The sequence below is a fragment of the Hippocampus bargibanti genome, linkage group LG01, assembly GCF_051943395.1.
Source record: "Hippocampus bargibanti isolate YZ-2025 linkage group LG01, ASM5194339v1, whole genome shotgun sequence".
In the NCBI taxonomy this organism is placed as follows: Eukaryota; Metazoa; Chordata; class Actinopteri; order Syngnathiformes; family Syngnathidae; genus Hippocampus; species Hippocampus bargibanti.
The window spans coordinates 18,484,510-18,507,009 of NC_142734.1; the positions used below are offsets into that span (position 1 = coordinate 18,484,510).

The 22,500-nt window shown below is 44.3% G+C and overlaps 1 protein-coding gene and 2 long non-coding RNA genes across 12 annotated transcripts; 2 read left to right on the plus strand and 1 right to left on the minus strand.

The window, feature by feature from the left end:
• Positions 1–919: 919 nt before the first annotated feature.
• LOC148903399 (uncharacterized) lies at positions 920–8,939 on the plus strand. Its single transcript, XR_016115655.1, has 2 exons — positions 920–1,839; positions 8,507–8,939. It is a non-coding gene; the product is annotated as an uncharacterized LOC148903399 (long non-coding RNA).
• Positions 8,940–10,898: 1,959 nt separating this feature from the next.
• LOC148903400 (MAGUK p55 subfamily member 4-like) lies at positions 10,899–22,448 on the plus strand. Of its 10 annotated transcripts, none has more exons than XM_089001853.1 (22): positions 10,899–11,081; positions 11,589–11,664; positions 11,774–11,895; positions 12,073–12,150; positions 12,228–12,311; positions 12,378–12,509; positions 14,883–14,964; positions 15,515–15,600; positions 15,839–15,913; positions 16,624–16,820; positions 16,893–16,942; positions 17,717–17,734; positions 17,869–17,907; positions 18,002–18,022; positions 18,136–18,150; positions 20,595–20,636; positions 20,736–20,909; positions 21,001–21,081; positions 21,202–21,295; positions 21,503–21,611; positions 21,713–21,847; positions 21,950–22,447. In XM_089001853.1, exons 1-22 carry the CDS (start codon positions 11,037–11,039, stop codon positions 22,139–22,141), a joined length of 1,947 nt encoding a protein of 648 aa, XP_088857979.1. In that variant the 5' UTR covers positions 10,899–11,036; the 3' UTR covers positions 22,142–22,447. The 10 variants fall into 10 exon arrangements, 8 of the variants coding, with proteins under 8 accessions (XP_088857979.1, XP_088857970.1, XP_088857963.1 ...); XM_089001844.1 differs by having other exon boundaries at positions 15,842–15,913; positions 17,866–17,907; XM_089001837.1 differs by having other exon boundaries at positions 17,866–17,907; positions 21,950–22,446.
• Positions 15,821–17,708, minus strand: LOC148903401 (uncharacterized). The gene is made up of 3 exons (XR_016115688.1): positions 16,865–17,708; positions 16,113–16,280; positions 15,821–15,956 (listed from the first exon to the last, which is right to left on the minus strand). It is a non-coding gene; the product is annotated as an uncharacterized LOC148903401 (long non-coding RNA).
• Positions 22,449–22,500: the final 52 nt, after the last annotated feature.

A 22,500-nucleotide genomic window follows, 5' to 3' on the forward strand; every position in this document is an offset into this window, starting at 1 on the left:
AGTTGAATATCAGGTTCCATTCTAGTGACAGCCAGTCTCAAGCACTGATGCAAATGTTCTTCTATCAATCTTGATCTCATTGGAGATTTCAGCAGTTTCATGCAAGAAAAGCTTTTGTCGCAGATATACGTGCTGCCAAAAACTGTGGACATTTTCATTGCGTGTTTGGATATGTGTCGTTTGGGAGGGCGGCATAGAAGTCAATGAGACTGTTGGGCGTGAATGCGTCTTTCAGACCATCACAGTTCTGTAACTCAGGTCCAACTTCTCCATGGTTTGGGACACTTGCTGCCAGCTCCTCGCATATCTCAAAGTTTGCACTAACTCCACGAATAAAAATGAGCAGTTGCGCAGTGTCTTGCACGTCCGTGCTCTCATCCAGTGCTAATGAAAAAAAAGTCGAATTCTTTCGTCTTCTGCTGCAGCTGGGCATATTGTTGCTCTAGTCATTCTGGCAGCAATCCTAGCGTTTTAACAACAAACAAAATGGTAACTTTTCGTAGCGATTGAAAGTACATACTTACAAGAGAAATGATGCACAGCAGTGACAGTCATTGGTCTGAGAACTCGACATTTTATTCTGCGCATGCGTTTCACAATTTCCGGGTATCACATGATCAGCTCGTTTCGCAGGTGAAATGTCATCAATCTTTGCCTCATACACGCATTGACACACGCACACTCAACACTCCCACTCAAAGACGTGCATAATTTAATGCAGCAAACACAGAGAAAAACCCGAAAAACGTCGGAACAAGAAATAAAAAACATCCTACATATTTGCAACACTCTGCAACACGTCTGTGTAAGCTCTCAGTCGTACAGGAGCGCTTCCATCGGCCGTGTGTATATATATATATATATATATATATATATATATATATATATATATATATATATATATATATATATATATATATATATATGTAACGGAGTTGTGCACTTAGATTATTAAATTATGAAGGAAGTGACGCAACGGCGCACAGTGTGGCACTATGTCCCGCCCATAGTTTCCAGAACAATCTCGAGGAGATTCAGGGTGAGTCGCAATTTTCTGTTGGTCTTGATTAACGCGCATTTTCATGACAATATCTTATTTTGTTTCCCCTTTTGTACTGTCTAGTGTTATCTAATTAGTTCCCTTATTCATTTCGAGTCCAGATTACTTTTTGTGTCATTATTTACTTCACGTTTTGTCGAGTGGAACTTAGCTTCATAGTGCTTTTCTATTGCGCAGTTAATCACAAGACGAAACCCATGCGACTTCACCCATCCCTTCTGCCATACTGTGTTGCAGGTAATAATTGTTTCATTTCGTTTTTATTGAACAATATTTAGTTTCTTGTGTCGTGTTTCATTTGCCCGTGAGTGTCCGTGGCTGGTTGAACTGTGCGCCAGCCATTACAAGCGCACCGCGTGTTCTGCCGAGTCTCCGCCCATGATGCGTTCAGGGACATCTTGTAAATAACAGTGAACTTGTGTTGTATTCTCTTTTTCTGTAAATAACCACTATACGATCACACGTTGTTAATTCTGTTTTGTTATCTAGAATGTTTTGCATTTGAGAACAATCTCGAGGAGATTCAGGTTAATCACAAGACGACACCCATGCGACTTCACCCATCCCTTCTGCCATACTGTGTTGCAGAAATAAAAGAAATAAAAAGACACATCCACGCGTCTCGTCTTCATTAATACGGCAGCATCGTGGGGATGAAGACAGTCACTGTTGTGACACCCGTCACATTGGTGCCGTGACCCGTCGATCACAAGTGACTCTCCACTTCGGACCGGGACCGCGATGCTGCACAGTGTCTTCATCCCATCACTCGGTGGACGGTGTGTCGACCCCGTTCTTTAAATTGTTTGTTGATTGTCTGAGCTGCTGTTTTGCAATTGTTGTGTTTTTTTTTTCCTGTAAGTTTTTTTTGTGAAGTTTGAGAATGAGCTCCTTCCAAGGGACATTTAGCACACCTTTTAATAAGTGTATTGGTAGAGGTAGAGGCATCCCGACCATGTTACAGGTGTGGAGTCCCATCCAGAGTGATGTAGTAGAGGGGAATGGGCAGGTTCTAGCTGAGGCCACTTATGTTAGTGGGGACAGAGTTCCTTCCCAGACCCAGTGTAGTACATCTCAGACGAGCGCACAGACTCCTGACACACCAGTGACAGATCCCTTACCCCAGTCACCTGACGTAGTTGGTCAGATGAGTGACATAATTAGACACATTGGCCAGCAGCTGGCAGACAGCATTGTTGCACATCTCAGCCCAACACATAACGTCCCCATGCATAACACCTCATTCCCACATGACACGCCCATTGACACAACAACACAAAGTCTTGACTCATCACAAGTTCTGATACTACCGCACAGGAAAGTTCGCGAACCCCCGACTTTCAAGGGTGACCACACTGATCAAATGAATGTAGATGAGTGGGAAGACCTAATGAGGAACTACATAAGGAGAGCAAAAGTAGCTCCTGAGCATCAGGCAGAGGAAATCCTCATGAACATCAGCGGTAGAGCTAAAGATGTTGTCAAGGTTAGCACAAGAAACAGTGGAGTTGATGTAACCCAGAACCCAAATGCCATCTATAGCCTTCTTCGCAAGCATTTTTCTACTGCCCCTTGTTCACCTCTCCCTCTAGCAGACTTTTACACCACGCTGCCCAGGGATAAGGAGGCCCCATATGACTACTGGTTGAGGCTTAACAACGCAGCTGAAGTTGCCACCAATCGTCTCAAAGAACAGGGCAGAGATTTCGACTGTTCTTCCCTCGACGTAACACGGATGTTTATTAAAAATTGTCCATCCAAAGATCTTTCCATGACATTTAGGTCAAAAACAGTGGATAAATGGTCGGCAGTTGAGGTCCAAGCCATCCTGGATGAGTACCAGACAGAAATGAGTCCCAGGACTGCCACTCCAGCTGCGGCGAACAGTCAACCCATTCATGTAAATAAAAGTGAAATGCTTCAGAATACAGCATGTCAGGACAACGATAAAATATCCCACTCAGCCAGGCCACCCGACTCCGCAAATCTTGAGCGTGTCATTTCCATGCTGGAAAGAGTTTTGCTGCAAGGAGCTAACAATCCCTCTGCCTCTGGTAGACGCAAGTCAAGGCTTCCAATGGTGGACGGTTTGAATAAGCTACCATGTGCTGTCTGTGCTAGCGCTGACCATTCTGCGCTTATTCACTGCCGCGAAAAAAGACTTTGTTTTCTGTGCTTTTCACCTGATCACTCCAGACGCAACTGCCCCACACAAGTGCAGCCCACAAGATCACTACTGTCGGGAAACTAATGTCTCCGCATCCAAGGGAGTATGATGCGGATGAAGTTCATGACCCTCCCAACAGTTCGACAGATGATCTTGATTCGATATTAGAGTCCCTCACTTCCAGTGTCCCCACGGAGAAGACTGTTATCTTCCAAGGCACACACAAGGTCCTGAAGTCAGATAGCTTGTTCTACACCACTGCCACTGTCGCAGGCATTTCCCTGACCGCAATGATTGACAGCGGCTCTACTGGTTGCACATTGAGTGAGTCGGCTATGGCACGATTGTTAGTGTGCAACCCTAACATCAAACGTTACTCTGCAGATGACGTTGTCATTGTAGGATGTGGTGGTCATCAGGTGACGCCTTCGGCCATATGTGATTTGGAAATAATCGTGTACAATTGCAAGCTAGCTGTGCCCATGTTTGTGGTGCCTGGACAAACCGACGACATAATTCTTGGCAGCAATGCCATTAAGAAAATCCTTCACCTGATGCGGAAGACTGAAGGCTATTGGCGGCTCATGTCAGAGCCCGGTAGTTCGATTGATGATGACTCCCACCACTTTTTCTCACTGCTTTCCAACACAGAGAAATGGAGGGGTGGAACGATTCCTGACAAACTTGGCACGCTGAAGTTGCAGCAATGTGTGATGTTGCAACCAGAGAGTGAACATCTTGTTTGGGCTAAGCTTCCCGCCTGCGCGCCAATGTCAGTTGGCAGCACGGTCATAGTTGAACCAACTCAAGCAAGGTGCAGATCCAGGAAGATTCTGGTTGGCCGGATTATCACACCGATGTGGGGCGATGGATGGCTCCCAGTGAGGGTCATCAACCCCTCGACTGAAAAAGTGGTGTTGAGAAGAAACACAAAGCTGGCAGATGTATTTCCCTGCATTGCGACAGAAGACTTGTCTGAACCTGACAACATCCAAATTATGTCCCAATCTGTTCAGAATGCCACCGCAAGGCCAAGGTCCAAAGAAGACATCAAAATAGCACTGGACAAGCTTGGACTACATGATCTGGACTTGGATGCATGTGCTGTCTCCGATACGTGGAGGGACAGACTTTTCCAACTCATTGAGAGATATGAAGCAGTATTTTCACGGAACAGGATGGACTGTGGAGAGGCCTCTGAATTTGTGCACAAGATACACCTCGTGGATGAGAGACCATTCCGCCTGCCTTATCGAAGAGTGCCACCAAGTCAATATGAAAAGCTGAGAATGACTCTCAATGAGATGGAAGAAAAAGGCATTATTCGGAAATCCACGAGTGAATATGCATCTCCATTGGTCTTAGTGTGGAAGAAGAATGGGGAGTTGCGCATCTGCACGGATTTCAGATGGCTAAATGCGAGGACACAGCGCGATGCTCACCCATTGCCCCATCAGGCTGACGCTCTTGCCGCACTTGGAGGAAATGTCTTCTTCTCCACCATGGACCTCACCTCGGGATTTTATAATGTGCCCCTGTTTGAGGACCATAAGAAGTACACCGCCTTCTCGTCCCCATTTGGCCTACATGAATATAACCGGATGCCACAAGGCCTTTCGAACAGCCCGGCTACATTCATGCGGATGATGCTTTCCATTTTCGGGGACAAGAACTTCACCAGCCTCCTGTGCTATCTTGACGATCTCATGGTCTTTGGTCCGACAGAAGAGATTGCGCTTGAGCGATTGGAGATGGTTTTCTCCCGCTTGAAGAACCATAATCTGAGGCTTGCTCCGAAGAAGTGTCACTTTCTTCGGAGATCTGTGAAGTTCCTTGGCCATGTTGTCTCAGAGTCAGGGGTACGGACAGACCCTGAAAAGGTGGAAGCGATAAACAGTGTACAGGTACCAGACCTAATGGACAGTGATGGCCTCACTCCCTCGCAGAAGAAAATTAGATCTTTCTTGGGAATGGTGTTGTATTATCAGCACTTCATTGAGGACTGCTCCATCAAGGCCAAGCCCCTTTTCAAGCTCCTTTCAGGCCAGAAAACCCGTGGTAAGGCCAGACGCAGGTCGAAACCCACATCGGATGCATCAAGTCATGTGAAGTTGACACCGGCGGCCTGGACCACTGAATGTCAAACTGCCTTCGAGACTCTGAAGCACGATCTGTCAAACAGTGTAACGTTGGCCCACCCTGACTTTGAGAAACCTTTCATCCTGGCAGTCGATGCATCGTTTGACGGCATTGGAGCTGTCCTCTCCCAGCTTCAGCCTGATGACAAGGTTGCGAGACCAGTGGCATTTGCGAGTAAAACGCTGTCACGAGCCCAATTGAACTACCCTGCACATCGGCTCGAATTTCTTGCTTTAAAGTGGGCCGTATGTGACAAGTTTTCCCACTGGCTAAAAGGCAGACATTTTACTGCATGGTCTGACAACAACCCCTTGACATATATCCTGACGAAGCCCAAACTAGATGCCTGCGAGCAGAGGTGGGTGTCGAAGCTGGCAGCATATGACTTTGACTTGAAGTACGTCCCAGGGCCCAAGAACATAGTGGCTGATGCACTGAGTCGAGAACCCTTCGTTCAGTCTTGCGTGAGCCATCGCCTGGTGAAAGAACCCTACCAATACCTACTCAATGGAGTCCAAGGGGTCGTGAATGAGACTGTACAGGATGCTTTCCGTTTCACCACCAACTGTCAGGCTGTCCACATGGCTGGTGATCATGATGGAGAAGTTTCCCAGGGAGAAGCTCCTGATCAGTCTTCTGGAAGTGCAATTGATGCGCAGGAGGTGTCTGCAGTTTTAGACGTCCATCAGACTGGCGGGACCTCTCGACTCCCTGGAGCAACCCCATTGTCACTACAGCTACCTGAAGAAGACCCTTCCATTGTCATTCCCCATAGTCAGTTACGTGACCTGCAGCACCAAGATTCAACAGTCAGCCGAGTCATGTTCTATGTGCAGCGACATATGAGACCTACCAAACATGAAAGAGCAGCTGAGACGAGCTGTGTTCTTTTGTTGCTGAGGCACTGGAAGAAGCTGAAAGTTCGTGACGGGACTCTTTACAGAGTAAGGAAAGATCACCACATGAACAGAAGAGTCTTTCAGTTCGTCATACCTGGGTCTCTGAAACACCAAGTCCTACATGGTGTGCATGACGCGGCTGGTCATCAGGGCTGTTCTCGGACACTCTCCTTGGCTAGTGAACGGTTCTTTTGGACAGGGATGGAGAAAGACATTACAAAACATGTAAGGCAGTGCCAGAGGTGCATCTTGGGTAAGACTCCCGAGCCAGACGCCCGGGCACCCCTGGAGAACATCCGCACTTCGGCTCCAATGGAACTGGTATGCATTGATTTTTGGACAGCAGAGTCCGGCGACAAGAAAACCACCGATGTCCTCGTCGTCACCGACCACTTCTCAAAGTTGGCTCTCGCCTTCCCCTGCAGGAACCAATCAGCAAAGCAAGTTGCCCGCTGCCTGTGGGACAAGTTCTTCTGCATTTATGGGTTCCCCAAAAGGATCCATTCGGATCAGGGAGCCAACTTTGAGAGTAGACTCATCAAGGATCTTCTTGAGATGGCAGGGGTGCATAAGTCCCACACAACACCGTATCATCCCATGGGTAATGGCATCGCAGAAAGATTCAACCGGACCCTTGGAGGGATGATCAGAACACTTCCCCCAAAGTCTAGGTCCAAATGGCCACAAATGTTGAATATGTTGACTTTCTGCTACAACTGCACAGTACATGAGACGACGGGCTTTGCGCCATTCTATTTGATGTTTGGACATGTCCCTCGCTTGCCCATTGACATCATGTTCCATCATGTCTTGGAGAACGCCAATGTTGTCAGTCACAATGAGTTTGTGAGCACCTTGAAGAGAGACCTTTCTGAAGCCGTGCAAATTGCTCAACAGCATGCAGCCAAGGAACAGACCCGCCACGCCCAGATCTACAACCGCAAAGTCAAGGGGTCGCCATTGGCTGTTGGTGACAAGGTGCTACTAGCCAATCGAGGCGAGAAGGGTAAGCGGAAGGTTGCGGATCGTTGGGAGTCAACCCCTTATGACGTGGTGTCTGTGAAGCCGTTGATCAATGTGTACAGGATCCGAGATGATGCCACAGGCAGAGAGAAGGTCGTACACAGGAACTTACTGCTCCCGGTTGACTTCTTGACATTCTCGGGGCAGGTGGAGCCTGGTTCGTGTTCAGAGGGGTCAGAGATGGACGCACATTGTGGGAGTGACAAAAGCTCAGTCCCTGATGATCAGGAGGACACTCAGCTGCGCACTGAGAACTGGGTCATGCAGTCTCCAGCTCAGACAGAGGAACATGAGCACTTCTCTTCAGAGCATGATTCCGCCGATGCATGTCGAGGGGATGTCAGTGAGAGAAGTCTGTCAGCAGGCCATGATATCCACACACAGACTGAACTTTCCACAGACCCGGTGTTTGACATAGCACGCTCGACCCCTGACTCACCCCCAGATGAGACTGAACTTGAGGCGGTAATTTGCACACAACCACAAGACACACAGGGCCCCATCAATTTCACGAGATGTGGTAGGACAGTTAAACCCCCTGACAGGCTGATATGTGAAATGTCCTATCAGAGAGTCGGGATGCCAACATTAATGTGGGTTTAATATGACCATTTGATTTTTTTTGGGGGGTTTGTGCTGTGTGCCAATTGTCGCCATTATCTTTATGGCTTCTCAGTAACGGGTGTAGTTATGTGCTGTTTTGTGAAATGTAAATGGCATTTCTACTAGTCTGTGATAGGATGGGTTTTGAACCACCCTATTCCTTCACACTTCTGAAAGAAGAATTCCTATGATTGACTTCCTCGTACATCCTTGCCCGATAACCTTGTCTATTGTGCCTGTTGGTCTTTCTGTTGTCTTCCGTGTGTATGTTGCCTCACTTCTGCATAATTTAAGGGGGGTGTATGTAACGGAGTTGTGCACTTAGATTATTAAATTATGAAGGAAGTGACGCAACGGCGCACAGTGTGGCACTATGTCCCGCCCATAGTTTCCAGAACAATCTCGAGGAGATTCAGGGTGAGTCGCAATTTTCTGTTGGTCTTGATTAACGCGCATTTTCATGACAATATCTTATTTTGTTTCCCCTTTTGTACTGTCTAGTGTTATCTAATTAGTTCCCTTATTCATTTCGAGTCCAGATTACTTTTTGTGTCATTATTTACTTCACGTTTTGTCGAGTGGAACTTAGCTTCATAGTGCTTTTCTATTGCGCAGTTAATCACAAGACGAAACCCATGCGACTTCACCCATCCCTTCTGCCATACTGTGTTGCAGGTAATAATTGTTTCATTTCGTTTTTATTGAACAATATTTAGTTTCTTGTGTCGTGTTTCATTTGCCCGTGAGTGTCCGTGGCTGGTTGAACTGTGCGCCAGCCATTACAAGCGCACCGCGTGTTCTGCCGAGTCTCCGCCCATGATGCGTTCAGGGACATCTTGTAAATAACAGTGAACTTGTGTTGTATTCTCTTTTTCTGTAAATAACCACTATACGATCACACGTTGTTAATTCTGTTTTGTTATCTAGAATGTTTTGCATTTGAGAACAATCTCGAGGAGATTCAGGTTAATCACAAGACGAAACCCATGCGACTTCACCCATCCCTTCTGCCATACTGTGTTGCAGAAATAAAAGAAATAAAAAGACACATCCACGCGTCTCGTCTTCATTAATACGGCAGCATCGTGGGGATGAAGACAGTCACTGTTGTGACACCCGTCACATATATATATATATATATATATATATATATATATATATATATCCCTACTGTCCAGACGTGGCGGTGCCGGACTCTGCCATGATAGGTCCTTTAGAAATTTAAGACTTTAGTTTGCTGACGAAGTTTCTTGGATATGAAGCGAAACGTCCCACACCTTCAAAGAAGTACAGATGACGGCTGAAGAAACCTTTTCATCGATACCCTGCATTCTGAATCAATTTTTCTCTTACCTATCCTTTTCGCCATTATTCCGTTCTCTTTTTGACAGTTTTCTTTTTCTTTGACAGAAAGAGAAAACGGGTCTGGAACCAAATAGAGCGCCAAACTGAGCGCACCTGAAAGTACCACCGTACTCCCCTCCACTTTCTCATACGTCACTTTCTTGTGTCGCGTCGCATTGTGACCGACTCCTTTAGCGTTCTATTGTGAGCAGGCGTGTGTGTATTGTTCAATCACGATTATAAACAACATGTATTTATTACATTGATTAAAATAGGAACAGATAATGATCGAAAACCGACCTTTGACTTGTAAAAGGATTTTTTTATTTTTCTGTAGGCCAAATAGGAAAAAAATCTGATAGCATCACTGGAATTGTTCAGGGGGCCGGGCCAAATGTGCTGCTGGGCCGGATACGGCCCGCGAGCCGCAGTTTGGTGACCACTGCTTTAACCAATCAGATTTCGAGTTGGCAACCCATAAACCCAAAGCCTGCTGGAAGGTGCTGTAAACGTCAGAGTTTTCACATGAATGGTCACATGAATGGCTAGTCACTAGCCAATCATAGTATCACCAGCCGCTAGTGACGAGCATACTGGCCAGAGCTAGCACACAGTATCTGTAACGAGCTGCATAAGATTTAATAGAGGTTTTGTTAACCCACAATGCCTGAAGGAGGCGAGGTAATGGATTTGGCTGCAGATATACTGTTAAGGCCATTTTCAAGACTGACTTTTTGGATTTGGATTTGCCTGTATTCCTCTCGCAGTGGAGAAATTTACATTTCACAGCAGCAAACTCATAAAAGGAATGAAAGTAGAAAAACAAAATACAGGAGCTGCTGTAAAGGCAGCCACTCTCGCGGCGCCGTCTTTAAGTCAAAAGAACGAAATTTCAAGAATAGATGGACATCATTAAGGTTGGACAGCTCCAAAGCTAGCAAAAAGAGAAAATATACAGTAAAGTCTCGTTATATCGATATCGGATATATCGATAGTCCCGGTTATATCGATACTATTTCTATGCACGCACGGAGAAAATTACATGCAAACAGGGTCGGATATATCGATAGTCCCGGTTATATCGATATTTTTTCGGACTCCCTTGAATATCGATATAACGAGACTTTACTGTAATTGCAAATTTGTTATAATGAATCCACACATTTATGGTAAACATTATAACAGTTTAATAACAGTATTTCTTAAATTTGTTCAAGTCACAAGTTATTTTCTGCCCAACGCCACCCTCTAGTGGACGTATAGTAATATTACACCACATTCACAGCTGATTGATTCAGACGTAGCTCTACAGAAGGCCGAGGAGTTACATGCACGGCCCGCCACTGCGTTTGGTTAATGGCCATAATACATGAAACAACTCATCTTTTTTTCCAATGTTTTGTCCTTCAAGGTTTGAAGGGTTTAAAAAAGATCTTACCACTAGAAGAAAACACGTCAGGCACAGGGAATAAACACTTAGTTTGTTGACCACTGAGTAAAGCTGCTAAAGTTTGTGACAACCTGATTATTCGCCACAGCAATACTCTCTCTGAGTCAGAAAGAGTTAAGAAGATTTATCAGCTCCCGGGCAACGAGCGAGCTGGTGAGGGAGGAACTGGTTTCCGGTGGCCAGAGCCCACTGACTCAATAGCCCGGGATTAAGTTGGATCGGGGGGATTATCGCTCTCTCCCTCTCCGTAGTGATGACAGTGCTGCGTTCTGTTCTGTGCTCAATCTCTTGGGAATGATTTACCACCAAATAGTGGTTTTGGAGTGTCTCTGCAATTGATACGATGGATTGATGAAGAGTGTGACATCTGCAGAAGAGAATATTTGGGCCGTGAAGGTATGAGGCACTTTCTGAGTGGCTACTTTTACAACAATGCAAATGCGTTATGAATGTCATTTTTCAAATTCTATACTTTGCTTAACCATATTTTGTCTTGAACATTGTTAAAATGCAGTTGAATATATGACAGGATAAAATATTAAATGTGTTTTCATAAAGACGCAATGAACTCTTGTGCAATTAAAACCCATAATGGATCAAATCTTAGTTTTATTCTGTCCATTGCCTTTATGCTTTCAAGCGAAGACATCTTTGTAATTGTAGAAATGATGTTGTAAAACTAGTGTAAGGCGTACCATTAACCTCTGACCTGTTCACACTGACAACCTGCTCAAGAATGGATTACCAGTAAAAAAAATATTAGCTGGCAGAGAAAGCCCCCAAATGTTTCAGGATCACCACTTGCCTCGTGGCTGGGTGGTGAGCTCTAAGAAATCTCAATTGTGCCATTTTGAGGTTTATTTTCTTAAAATTTTCCGATTCTTCCATTGCTCTGTGTCAAAGGTCAAGGCTCCAGTGACCATGAGGCAAGCCGTGGAGGCTCAGGTATTAAGCCCCTACTGTGAACTTGGAGAGCAGGGTGAGTCGTGAGAATAGTGTCACGCTTCGGCCGCCCCAACCCTCTTGTCCCACAAAGTGGACGGTTGCCATCCGTGTATCAATATTGCTTGTATGGGCACATGTTTCAGGACTTCGACAGATCCTGACAGATGTGGTGGAGGAGGTTAGGCGTACGCTGAATCAAGACATCGATGGGACAGAGATTCTCCACAGTCTACTCAACGCGTCCTGGTTGCAATCACTGCTCAAAGTATATGCTCACACTAACACAAATGCGGCAAAATCAGGGCATGATCTGATAAATGGTGGGTGAAAATGAAGTTATCAGCAGAGTCTTCCCTCAGCATCACTGTGTTGTCATTCACCACAGGCCGGAGAAAGAACTGATGACATTAACTCAGGAATAATCATGTCAAACTTTTAACAGGTGTATGAGTGTCTTCAAAGATACCTGCGGGAATCCCCAGCACCAGTTCTGGATTACACCTCTGAACTCTCATTTCAGGTTTTACAGCAAACTTCTTTGGAAGTTACTCGTTTGCTGGATGTTTGCTCCAAACTGACTTTGTCTTTTCTGTGCAGTTGTTGATTGACATCAAGGCATTAACAGGCTGCTCCGAGGAAGCTAAAGAGCTTGACCGTCTCATGCGACAAACTCACTTTAAGGTACGAACTGCTGCTGAATGTACTTTGGTTTTTGCCCCGAATGTGCATTATGCATTGTCCAAGCAGGCGCTGCTTTCTGCCCATGACACCGTGGCCCAGAAGAACTACGAGCCTGCGTTACCACCGATGTCAGATGACATCCCAGATGAAGAAGAGGCCACCAGAATTGTGTGCCTGGTCAAGAACAACCAGCCGCTGGTGAGCTGCCGAGAGAAAAACTTTCTTCCTGCTCAGAGAAAAACTTTCTTGCTGCAAGTTTGGTTTCAATCAAGCGATTTCTGAGCGGATTCATTATTTAGAACTCAAATGAGATCGGTCGTTTGTTACATTTGGATGTCATAGCCCTGTTTTAGAATTTCTTCATGAATCCTTGTGACATGAATAATAGTTTGTTTGATGTCATTTATTAGTGTTTTGCTTCTGTTTTGAATCATGATTTGCAATCATAAATTTGTGATTGTGTTGTGAGCCTGCAGATGGCATGATCAGCAAAAACCACCAGTTTGAAACATGTGGCCTTTGAGTCCCTTTGTTGCTTCACAGCTTTGCAATCATCCGAGAACTTGTTCACAACGGCCTGCCACATGCCCTCCTTTGGCAAAAAATCCAAGAGCCGCGATCTGCAGTCACTGGGACACCCTGAGGTGCCTAACACGGCAGAGGCTTCACTTAGAGGGGTTGTTGAGGTCCAGTCACATCTCAAGCTTGGATGAGAACACTTCAGTAGTTTGTTCCGTGCGCCGAGGCAGCGACACGTCAGCAGAGGCTGCATCTTACCAAACAGTTCGACCCCTCGAGCCACCTTGCGACATGGCTATGAAGCACAATTGCAAACCAATGAGCCAGTGCAGAGTTTGTTACACCAATGTCGTCTGGCAGCCGCATGTGAACCACTCTTCTCCATCACTGTACAGCGCGGTCTTGATTGGTAAGAAATGATCAGATCATCATCCATCCTCAACCATTACCTCGATCACCCATCACCTTGTTCATCACTGTTGAGTGATTTTAACACACGGACCCATCTTTTTTTTTTTTCTCGGAGACGACTTTATTGAAAAGGTAGATGGCAGAAATAAGGATCAAACGTCTCTGGTGCCCATCCATGGCCCCATCGCACGCCAGCAATGGCCTGTCGCTCCGCCCTGCCTATCTTTACCCTACTACCGACTGCCGAATCTGCCTCCAAGACTAAGGAACCACAGTCCATGGGTTCGCACAGCACCCCCCAGCCCTGTGTGCTCCCACCGGTTAGTAAACATCCCTCAAACTCCCACGGTGGAACTCGCCAAGCAAGAGAGTCTGGACGAGCTGCGGAGCACGGTGCAGCTGGCCGCCAGCTCCATGGAGAGCAGCACCAAGGACATCCAGCTACTCGGAGAGAGGATGGCGATCGCGACAGAGCACATGTCCGAAACGGTCCACGACAACTCCCAAGCTTTGACGTTGCTTGACAAGGTGGTAGATCGGCTTCAGACAGTCCTCAATACTGGCAGCACAGAGAGGAATCCTCCACTAGCCAAATGCGCAGCCGCTGAACAGCACAGGATTCTCATACACAGCAGAGTTCAGCACCCTTCCCTTTCCTCCATGCCTTCGCTCATTACATCATCCTGCAGCTCCCTAAGCAGCTGCCCAGATATGCCCTCCACCTCCCAGGCTAGCAGCTGTCTGTCTGGGTCCTGTCACGGATCATCCTGCGGCAAGCCCAAATATCCTCTTTTGTTGCATCATCTCACCAATGGCTATGTGAGAGAAGCCAAAAAGGCTTCCTCTGCTGTGAGAGGAGGTTGCTCTAGCCAGCAAAAGAAAGTGAAGAAGACGGTGACATAAGAGGTGGAGCCGCCAAAAAAGGAAAACAATATCCATCCATCCATCCATCCATCCATCCATCCATCCATCCATCCATCCAGCCAGCCAGCCAGCCAGCCAGCCAGCCAGCCAGCCAGCCAGCCAGCCATATACTGTATCCATTCATCTTCTGTCGCTTATCAGGGGTCGGGTCGCTGGGGCAGCAGCTTCAGTAGGGAAGCCAAGGCTTCCCTCTCCCCAGCCACTTCTTCCAGCTCGTCCTGGCGGATCCCGAGGCGTTCCCAGGCCAGCTGGGAGACAGTCTCCAACGTTTCCTGGGTCATTCCTGGAGTCTTCTGCCAGTGAGGCTAGCCCAGAACACTTCACCAGGGAGGCGTCCAGGAGGCATCCTAATCAGATGCCCAAGCCACCTCATCTGGCTCCACTGTAGGTGGAGGAGAAGCGGCTCGACTCTGAGCCCCTCCTGGATGTCCAAGCTTCTCACCTTATCTCTAAGGGAGAGCCAGCACAAAAAAAATCAATTTGGATCTTTTCCAGCTGCATTGTGTTAGTTGGATATTTTGGTCATTTAATTCTCCATTGCCATCATTTTCCTGCATTTGTATGCACACTTCCACTCTTTTTTGGCTTTTTTTGGTGTTGTTTTCTTTCATCTCATGTCAGCCAGTCTTCACTCCTCATTCAAACCAATCCATTGACTGCACCATTGCACCTCAATGGCACCTCACGCCTGATGTGGTCTCCTCCTTTCTGTCTTAGGGAGCGACAATAAAAAGAAACGAAATCACTGGGGAGATTTTTGTCGCTCGGGTGATTCATGGAGGCTTGGCTGATCGCAGTGGTGAGTTGTGCCTTTAACCCTGACATACTCTTCAGATCAAAGTTGACATAATTTGACGCCTAGTACTATATTTATTTACATGAAAGCTGTTCCATGTCTGTTAAAAACTGATTTTTAATTGAATTTTGCGAAATGTTGAAAGCAAACACGAAAATGTAGCCTCCATTGACGAAAAGAGACGTAAATCCGCTTCAATTCCAAGCCACTACAGTTCCACATATGCATTGGCGTGCTATGCTGGCACTCCTTTCTTCTCATTGCGGGCTCCTCAAGCCATGCATCCATCCAGCTGCAGTTGCCAAACAGTAGAGGGGTAAGATAGCATGATAAGGATCATATACAGTATAGAATGTAAATTTCTCCACTGTGAGACTAATAAAGGCATATCCAATCCAATCCAATCCAATGAACAGAAGTCTTAGAGAGGTCTGGTGCTTCGACACAGAGCTAGGTCTACACCTCCATTTTTTTAATGAGGTTGATATTAGTGATATAGGTCATGCACCAAAGCCCTGGCAAAAGTTTTCAAATTATTGATTTGTATGAACAGGTTTGCTGCACGCAGGGGACCGGATCATAGAGGTGAATGGCTTTCCGGTGGACGGCTTGGAGCCAGAGCAAGTCATTCAGGTTGTGGTAGGTGGTTCCTACATTTCATGTACATCAATCCTATCAGTTCTCATTTTCAGTCACATGTCTCTCATGTTATGAACAATAGACAATAAACCTATCTTACGCTACAGGTCAGGGAGGCAAACTCTTTACACAAGCAGCTGAATGTTGTCAACTTGAGTGCATCAACTTTCAAAATAAATCAGTCTCTCTGCTGCTTTTTTTTTGTTTTTGTTTTGTTTTATTTTATTTTTCCAACCAGCAGGCCAAAGCCCAAGGAACTATCATCTTCAAAGTGGTTCCCATCACCGAAAGGCCAATTCATAACCAGACCATGGTGAGTTGTCTTCTCCATGCGAAATTGAGCAAATGAACAGCAACTAAAATTGAAAAACATCATATGTTCATGAAATGAAATACAAAATAAAAATGCTTCCCAAAAATCTAAGATAACTGTTAAGGCAATTTGCTATACAAAGCATTGTTTTCTTTTTTTAACATCCTTTTATTTTTTTTGCAGTTTTTTTTTGTCTGACCTCCATTTTCTTATATCCGGTAATGACGTCACATCCGGGCGCTCTTTACAAACGCTCTCCCAAACAGCTCTCTCTTTCTTCTCTTCTCTTCACACACCTTGACCCTCTGCACCTTGACCCTCTGTGCAAGCTGCCCGCACCGGTGGTTGCAAGCAGCTCCATTATGTGCTGTCCCAAAGATTAAAGAATATTTTTATTCTTACTTTTGATACTTTGATTCATGATTTATTAATAAGAATAACTGAAATTTGTCTTCCATTCATAACACAAACTGTAATTATAGCGACGATGTCGCTTATAGAAACTAAATTACAGCAAAACATACTAGCAATACACAAAAACAAAACCACTGTAAAAAGTAATTCATACTGACCAAATTAAAAAAAAAACAAAAGTCAAATAGAAATCAAATCAAACTATAATGACAAATCCCGACCTATCATAAACACACTTCTATCCTCACTTCCGACTCCTCGCCTAACTTTTCCAAATTTTCTTGTTTCCACATAAGCTCTACATGCGTGCTATGGTGGACTACAACCCCCAGCAAGATCCCAACATCCCTTGCACAGACGCTGGTGTGAGTTTCAGGAAAGGTGATGTTCTGGAGATCGTAGACCAGACAGATGCTCTGTGGTGGCAGGCCAAGAAACTGCCCAGCAGTGTGGCTTGTGCAGGCCTTATTCCCTCCAGCAATCAACTCAAACGGTCAGTTCAAACATCTGCCTTCTCAGATGTGGAATCATCCTTACTAACATGTCGATGCGCACGTTGTTGCAGGAAAAAGATGGATTGCTTGTCATATCAACCACACAGCTGTATACACATACGTAAGTTTTCCAAATACTGTCTTGTATCCCTGTGCAGTTTCGACCTGAGTTACTGAAGATTTGCCAGTGCCTCAAACTGAATGACCGAGTCGAATTATGCTGTCTGATTTTGTTTCTTTTTATACAATGCCTGTCATGCAAGTGCGAACTGGCACCACACTAATTTCTATTATTGGAGCAATAGCAATGCCTACAGGCAACATGAGCCAGTCTTTTACACTCGTAAGACTTTACGTAATATTTTGTCATGCCAGAGACAAAAATAACAAATTCCGAATCTGCCCTTCTATCCGACATCATATTTTCATAATACAATACCACGATGATTAATACGAATGATAATCATTTTACTTGATAGTAAAATAATATATGTAATATAAAATTCAGGAATAAATATAGTTTTTTTTCAATTTAAATTTATCTTCAAGCAACAGTGGGATTTTTTTCCTGAAACGTATTACGATAAATGACATCTTGCATTTTTTTTATCCTTACGAACAAACGTGAGGCGCTAGAGGGAAAAAAGTATGTAATGTTTGTCTTGTTTTTTTTATCAGCAACACATAAAGCCATCTCTGTTTAAAATGTGTTGTTGGTATTATTATCACGATCGTAACTTGTGCCTATTTCGGCAATGCGGCAGTATGCACATTCAGTGAAGTAGAGGAAACACCCAATTCAGATTGCACAATTTGAGAATTTAGTAAATCGGGCGATACATGACTCATCCTAAATGTTTTAATTGTGTCTCTTCACTTTCTTGCTTTGCTGAAGTGAGCACAGTGGAGGAAGGTACTGCTCAGTGACCACTTTCAATTTAACGTGGCACATTTATCGTTTCATGTACAGCATGCTGTCTTTATTTCTCCCCCTGCTGTCTTTGTTTCTCCCCCCCCCCCATCCCCCTCGTCCTCTTCCCCCAGAAGAAGACCTCATGGCCATTGATGAGAAATGTGTTGAAGCAGGTAAATGTTGAAGGATTGAAAATTGAGCTTTCCCCACCCTGGTAGATGTTAAGTAACTCTACTTGTGTGTTTCTTCTCTCTTTCTTCTTGTCAGATGAAGAGGCTTTTGAATCTGGTAGGTAAGTTTTTGTTTACTAAAAACTGTTCTGTCTTGCAAACCCTTTCCTTTGAATAATAATCTTGATACCACTTGCCTCTTTTCACGTGCTTTCTGATGCGGAATACCAGACGAGCTAAGAGTTGGTGAGAAACTAAAACTGTCCCATAAATTCATATCTTTCAGTTGATATTCAGAGCGATTACTTTTATAGGATGCCTGCAGTGACGTGCAATGAGGTTTATGGCTGGTGAGGCACTGACATCATCAGTCAGATTTACAAACATATGAAATCCACAGAATAGCTTATTCACCATTTGATTGGCAACAGTGCACGTGTTTTGTTTATAATGTCATGTCAGCATTATTTATATACTGTATACAAACTGTAGCATAGAAAAAAATAATTAAAAAACATTATTATCGTGTAACCTTTACTTATAAATGAAGTCTCTCTGTCTCAATGGAGATCACTGCCAGTGAAGAAAGTCGTCCTTGATCAGTCCTGTGCCGACTGTATGTTTTCAGTCTTTTCAGTGCTGAGAATGACCGCTCCACTGATGCTGTCGTAGCCGGAACAGTGAGCACGAGCTGGAGCAACTTTGTCGCTTCAGGAATAGTTTCAATGAGATCCTTCTTGGTCAAAAGCTGAGAAGCTGTCCAGGAGATTTACATCCATCCCTCACCGTTTATAAACTAGACAGTCCGGTGTTGGTCTTCCTTTAATTATTATCTCCTGCTTCGATTGAAAGTCCAGTTTAGAAAATTATTTCAATTTAGATATGTAATCCACCATTCTGAAAATAAGGCCAAGCAACACGAAAAAATGACTGAATGGTTGCATTTAACTTGCTAACTGTTTACTGTAGCTGGCTGTCACTAATTGGATTGGATTGGATTTGCCTTTATTAGTCTCGCAATGGAGAAATTTACATTTCACAGCAGCAAAGTGATGAAAGGAATGAAAGTAGAAAAACAAAATACATGGACTGGTGGGAAGGCAGACACGCGCGCGGCGCCGTCTTGAAGTCAATAGAAAAAAAAACTACATAAATATAATATGACAACACAAAGACACAGAGAGTCATTCATTCTTAAGCACTGTCTGTACCCTCTTTGTTAAATGAAGCAGTTCTAGATGAAAGAGTAGAGGATCAAAGCGTCTGTCGCTCCGCCGTGTGGATCAGGGACATCATGGTGGAATGTGCACGTCGACTACAGCTAAATGTTGAAAACAAGCACACAGCTGTAGCATCCATTGACGAAAAGAGATTGTCTCATCACTACGAATAAATCCGCTTCAATTCCAAGCCGCAACAGTTCTACATACACATCGGCGCTCTGTGCTGACGCTCCTTTTCTTCTTATCGCGGGCTCCTCAAGCCATGCATCCATCCAGCTGCAAACTGTCCAACAGCACCGACCTTTCCGCTGAACAAAGCGAGGCTGTGAAGATGCTGCCCATTACAGGCGCAAAAAAGCACAATGGCCCCAGAGCTGTCCAGCGATGACAGTCGAATGGCAGCGACATTCCTCCCATTCAAAAACAGTACTGGCATAATCATGCTGCCGAAAAGGCGCAAGCGCTCAGCACAGTCTCTTCCTTGATGAATGTCGTGGTCAAAAATGCTGAAAGACAATCCGTATCCATTTCACACGACGCACAACAACACAAAGTGACAAAATAAAACACAAAACAAAACCAAAACAACAACAAAAAAGCAAGGCTCATGAGAGCACTTGCTGACGGCTGCCTACTCGGGCGCCATCTTGGAATTAATTCTATTATTCTGCAGCCGAGGAGTCACAAGAAGAAACTCTAATCACCAGCGCCCCCTGTCATGAGGCAGGAGAACTGTGTGCCACACCTATGCACACAGTAAAATAAAATTAAATAAACACTGTAGTACAGTGTTTCTAATGTACAGTGACTGTACATTATATACACCAGCTAAACTGTAGAAATGCAATTCATATACTAAAAGCTTTTGAACACTTTATTTGCGATATGCAGAGGGACAGCAATGCTGTCTCACTGCAGAGCAAGCCAGCACAGTTAGCATAGTGATTGCGCAATCCATGGTGAGGCTCAGCCGGCTGGTGCCTCACCGCTCGTCTCTACTTAGTATTTAAACGGTAAATGTGAAAATTCAGCGATTTTGAAAAAAAAAATCCCAAAATGGTGACGTTAAATGGAAAAGAACGCTAAAGTACAAATCACTAAATAAATATAACTGTTTAATTTATTTTGTCATTTGATATTTCCATGATGACAGGTGAGGCACCGCCTTACCTGCCTCCCCTGACTGCACGTCACTGGATGCCTGATACATTTACATGATTGAAGTTGGAGATTTAAATTCTTTCAACTACTTTACAACTACATTATTCTTTCAAAAACTTTACTTTTCAGGCTCTCCTCCTTGGACTATCCATTTTATTGAAGATATACCTTTAGCGTCTCATCTGTGTTTAATTGAGACATGTTCCAATATGACATGTACTACACTTGCATTAATTCATGTGAATTTCTGTACTCGTTCTCGATTTCCTTACGCTTCCCATTTGGATTGTTTTCCTATTGATAAAGAGGAGGATGATTTCAGCAGCAGAATTGCCGGAGTATACCTGGGTGTGTCATCACTCTCACATTAGCATATTAAAATAATTTAAAACAATTTAAAAGTGTAAAACAGTTTTTTTTCTGATTTGTTTTTGCTTTGTTTCTCAGCTGGCTTCAGGCACAGCTTACGTCGATGTCGCAGACGCTTTAACAGCACCGCCCAAATCTCCTGCCCAGCCAAGTGTTCCAACAACTGCAACATTGCCATCAATTGTGTCTATGAGGAGGTTGTGCGCTACCAACGCAGTTCCAGTGATTTGTATCGCCTCATTTCCTTATTAGGTACACGACGTTTCACTTTGTGCAAAATAAATAAATGAATAAAAGTGTTTTGGGGCGAAATGTTGGAAAATGTAACAGTCTTCTGTCACAGGCCCATCGGGTGTGGGTGTGAATGAACTTCGCAGACGCTTGATTGAAACGGATCCCAACACGTTCCAAGGAGCAGTACCTTGTATGTGATCACCACTCACGCTTTAAAAAAAAACCCCACACAGTTAAAGTCCTGTAAAAAAATTAAATTTGTTTCAGAAGAAGAACTCAAATGCCAATGTTTTCCATATTTCTGTGCCAGATACCACAAGAGCACCCAAAGGATATGAAGAGCCTGGCAGGGAATATAATTTCACCAGCCGAGACGTCTTTGACAATATGGTATACAAAAGCAGGTGCGACTGTGCTTTAGTGAAACTCCACAAATAACTGAAAATACTGTTTGATCGTAGATAACCCCAGCCTTTAATTGTTTATGATTCCATGTGTGTGGGAACCTTAAAATGTTTGTGGTTCCTTGAGTAGTTTCCTCATCCGGTAACCAGGATGAGAAGAGGGAAGTGTTGACCATTTTTTGTATTTTCTTTCTCAATGGCCTGCAGGTTCTTGGAGTACGGTGAGTATAAAGGAAATCTCTATGGCACCAGCAGAGAAACAGTGAAGGATGTTTTGAACAGTGGCAAGATCTGCGTCATTGATATTGAACCAAATGTGAGTGGACGGCCAGTCAGTACTTGATTTTAAAAAAAAGTGAATGTTTTTCTGAAATGAACAAATCGATACCAAACTTGATTTTTTTTTTTTTTATTTAGGCCATTCAAGCTGTAAGAACACATGATCTGCGGGCTTATATCATCTATGTGAAGCCACCCCCGCTGGAGCAACTAAGACAAACAAGGAAGCACTCATACATAAGCACTGACTACTACGTCAACCGCCCTTTTAAAGTGAGTAGGTGGATGAGCGTGATGATGCATGGCAATATGTGTATAAGATGTTAACAGGACAAAGTTGAGGGATTGTGATGCAACGTGACCTCCTTCCAACAGGATGAAGACTTCCAGGAGATGGAGGAGGCTGCACGGAAGCTTGAGTACCACTACACACAGTTCTTTGATTGCGTGATCGTCAACAATGACTTGCAGGAGTCCTGCGTCCAATTGTTGGCCGCAATACGGAAGGCACAGGATGAGCCACAGTGGGTGCCCACCAACTGGATACGACCCACTGTGGATTCATAGATACAATTGGAAGAGGTAATAGAAAAATGTAGGCCGCATTACCAGTTTACTAAGTTGCATGTTCAAAAATAGGTTTTTTTACCTATAATAAAGAGGACTTTTTCTGTTCAGTGTTTACACGTTTGGTTTTAAGGTGGTTTGGTATGTTTTTGTTTTTTATTCATATCATAATTAAAAAAGGGTCACTTGCATGCAACGCATGCCAAAACTTAAAATTGTTGGTCAAAATGTCTTGGTCGAAAATTGTTTGTATTTTTGTTAGCCTGCGTTGTGACACTGTGCATTATCATGATAATTTGGCGCTTTGAAATAATGAAATCTTTGTGACAATAAAATCGTCAGGTTTGACTGTCTTTGTG

Bases quoted from the DNA above. Each gene is read 5' to 3' on its own strand.
- LOC148903400 (XM_089001837.1), top strand. From the start codon at position 11,037: ATGAAGAGTGTGACATCTGCAGAAGAGAATATTTGGGCCGTGAAG. The intron at 11,665-11,773 runs GTGAGTCGTGAG...CACATGTTTCAG, and splicing joins CTGTGAACTTGGAGAGCAGG to GACTTCGACAGATCCTGACA. The intron at 21,848-21,949 runs GTGAGTAGGTGG...TCCTTCCAACAG, and splicing joins ACGTCAACCGCCCTTTTAAA to GATGAAGACTTCCAGGAGAT.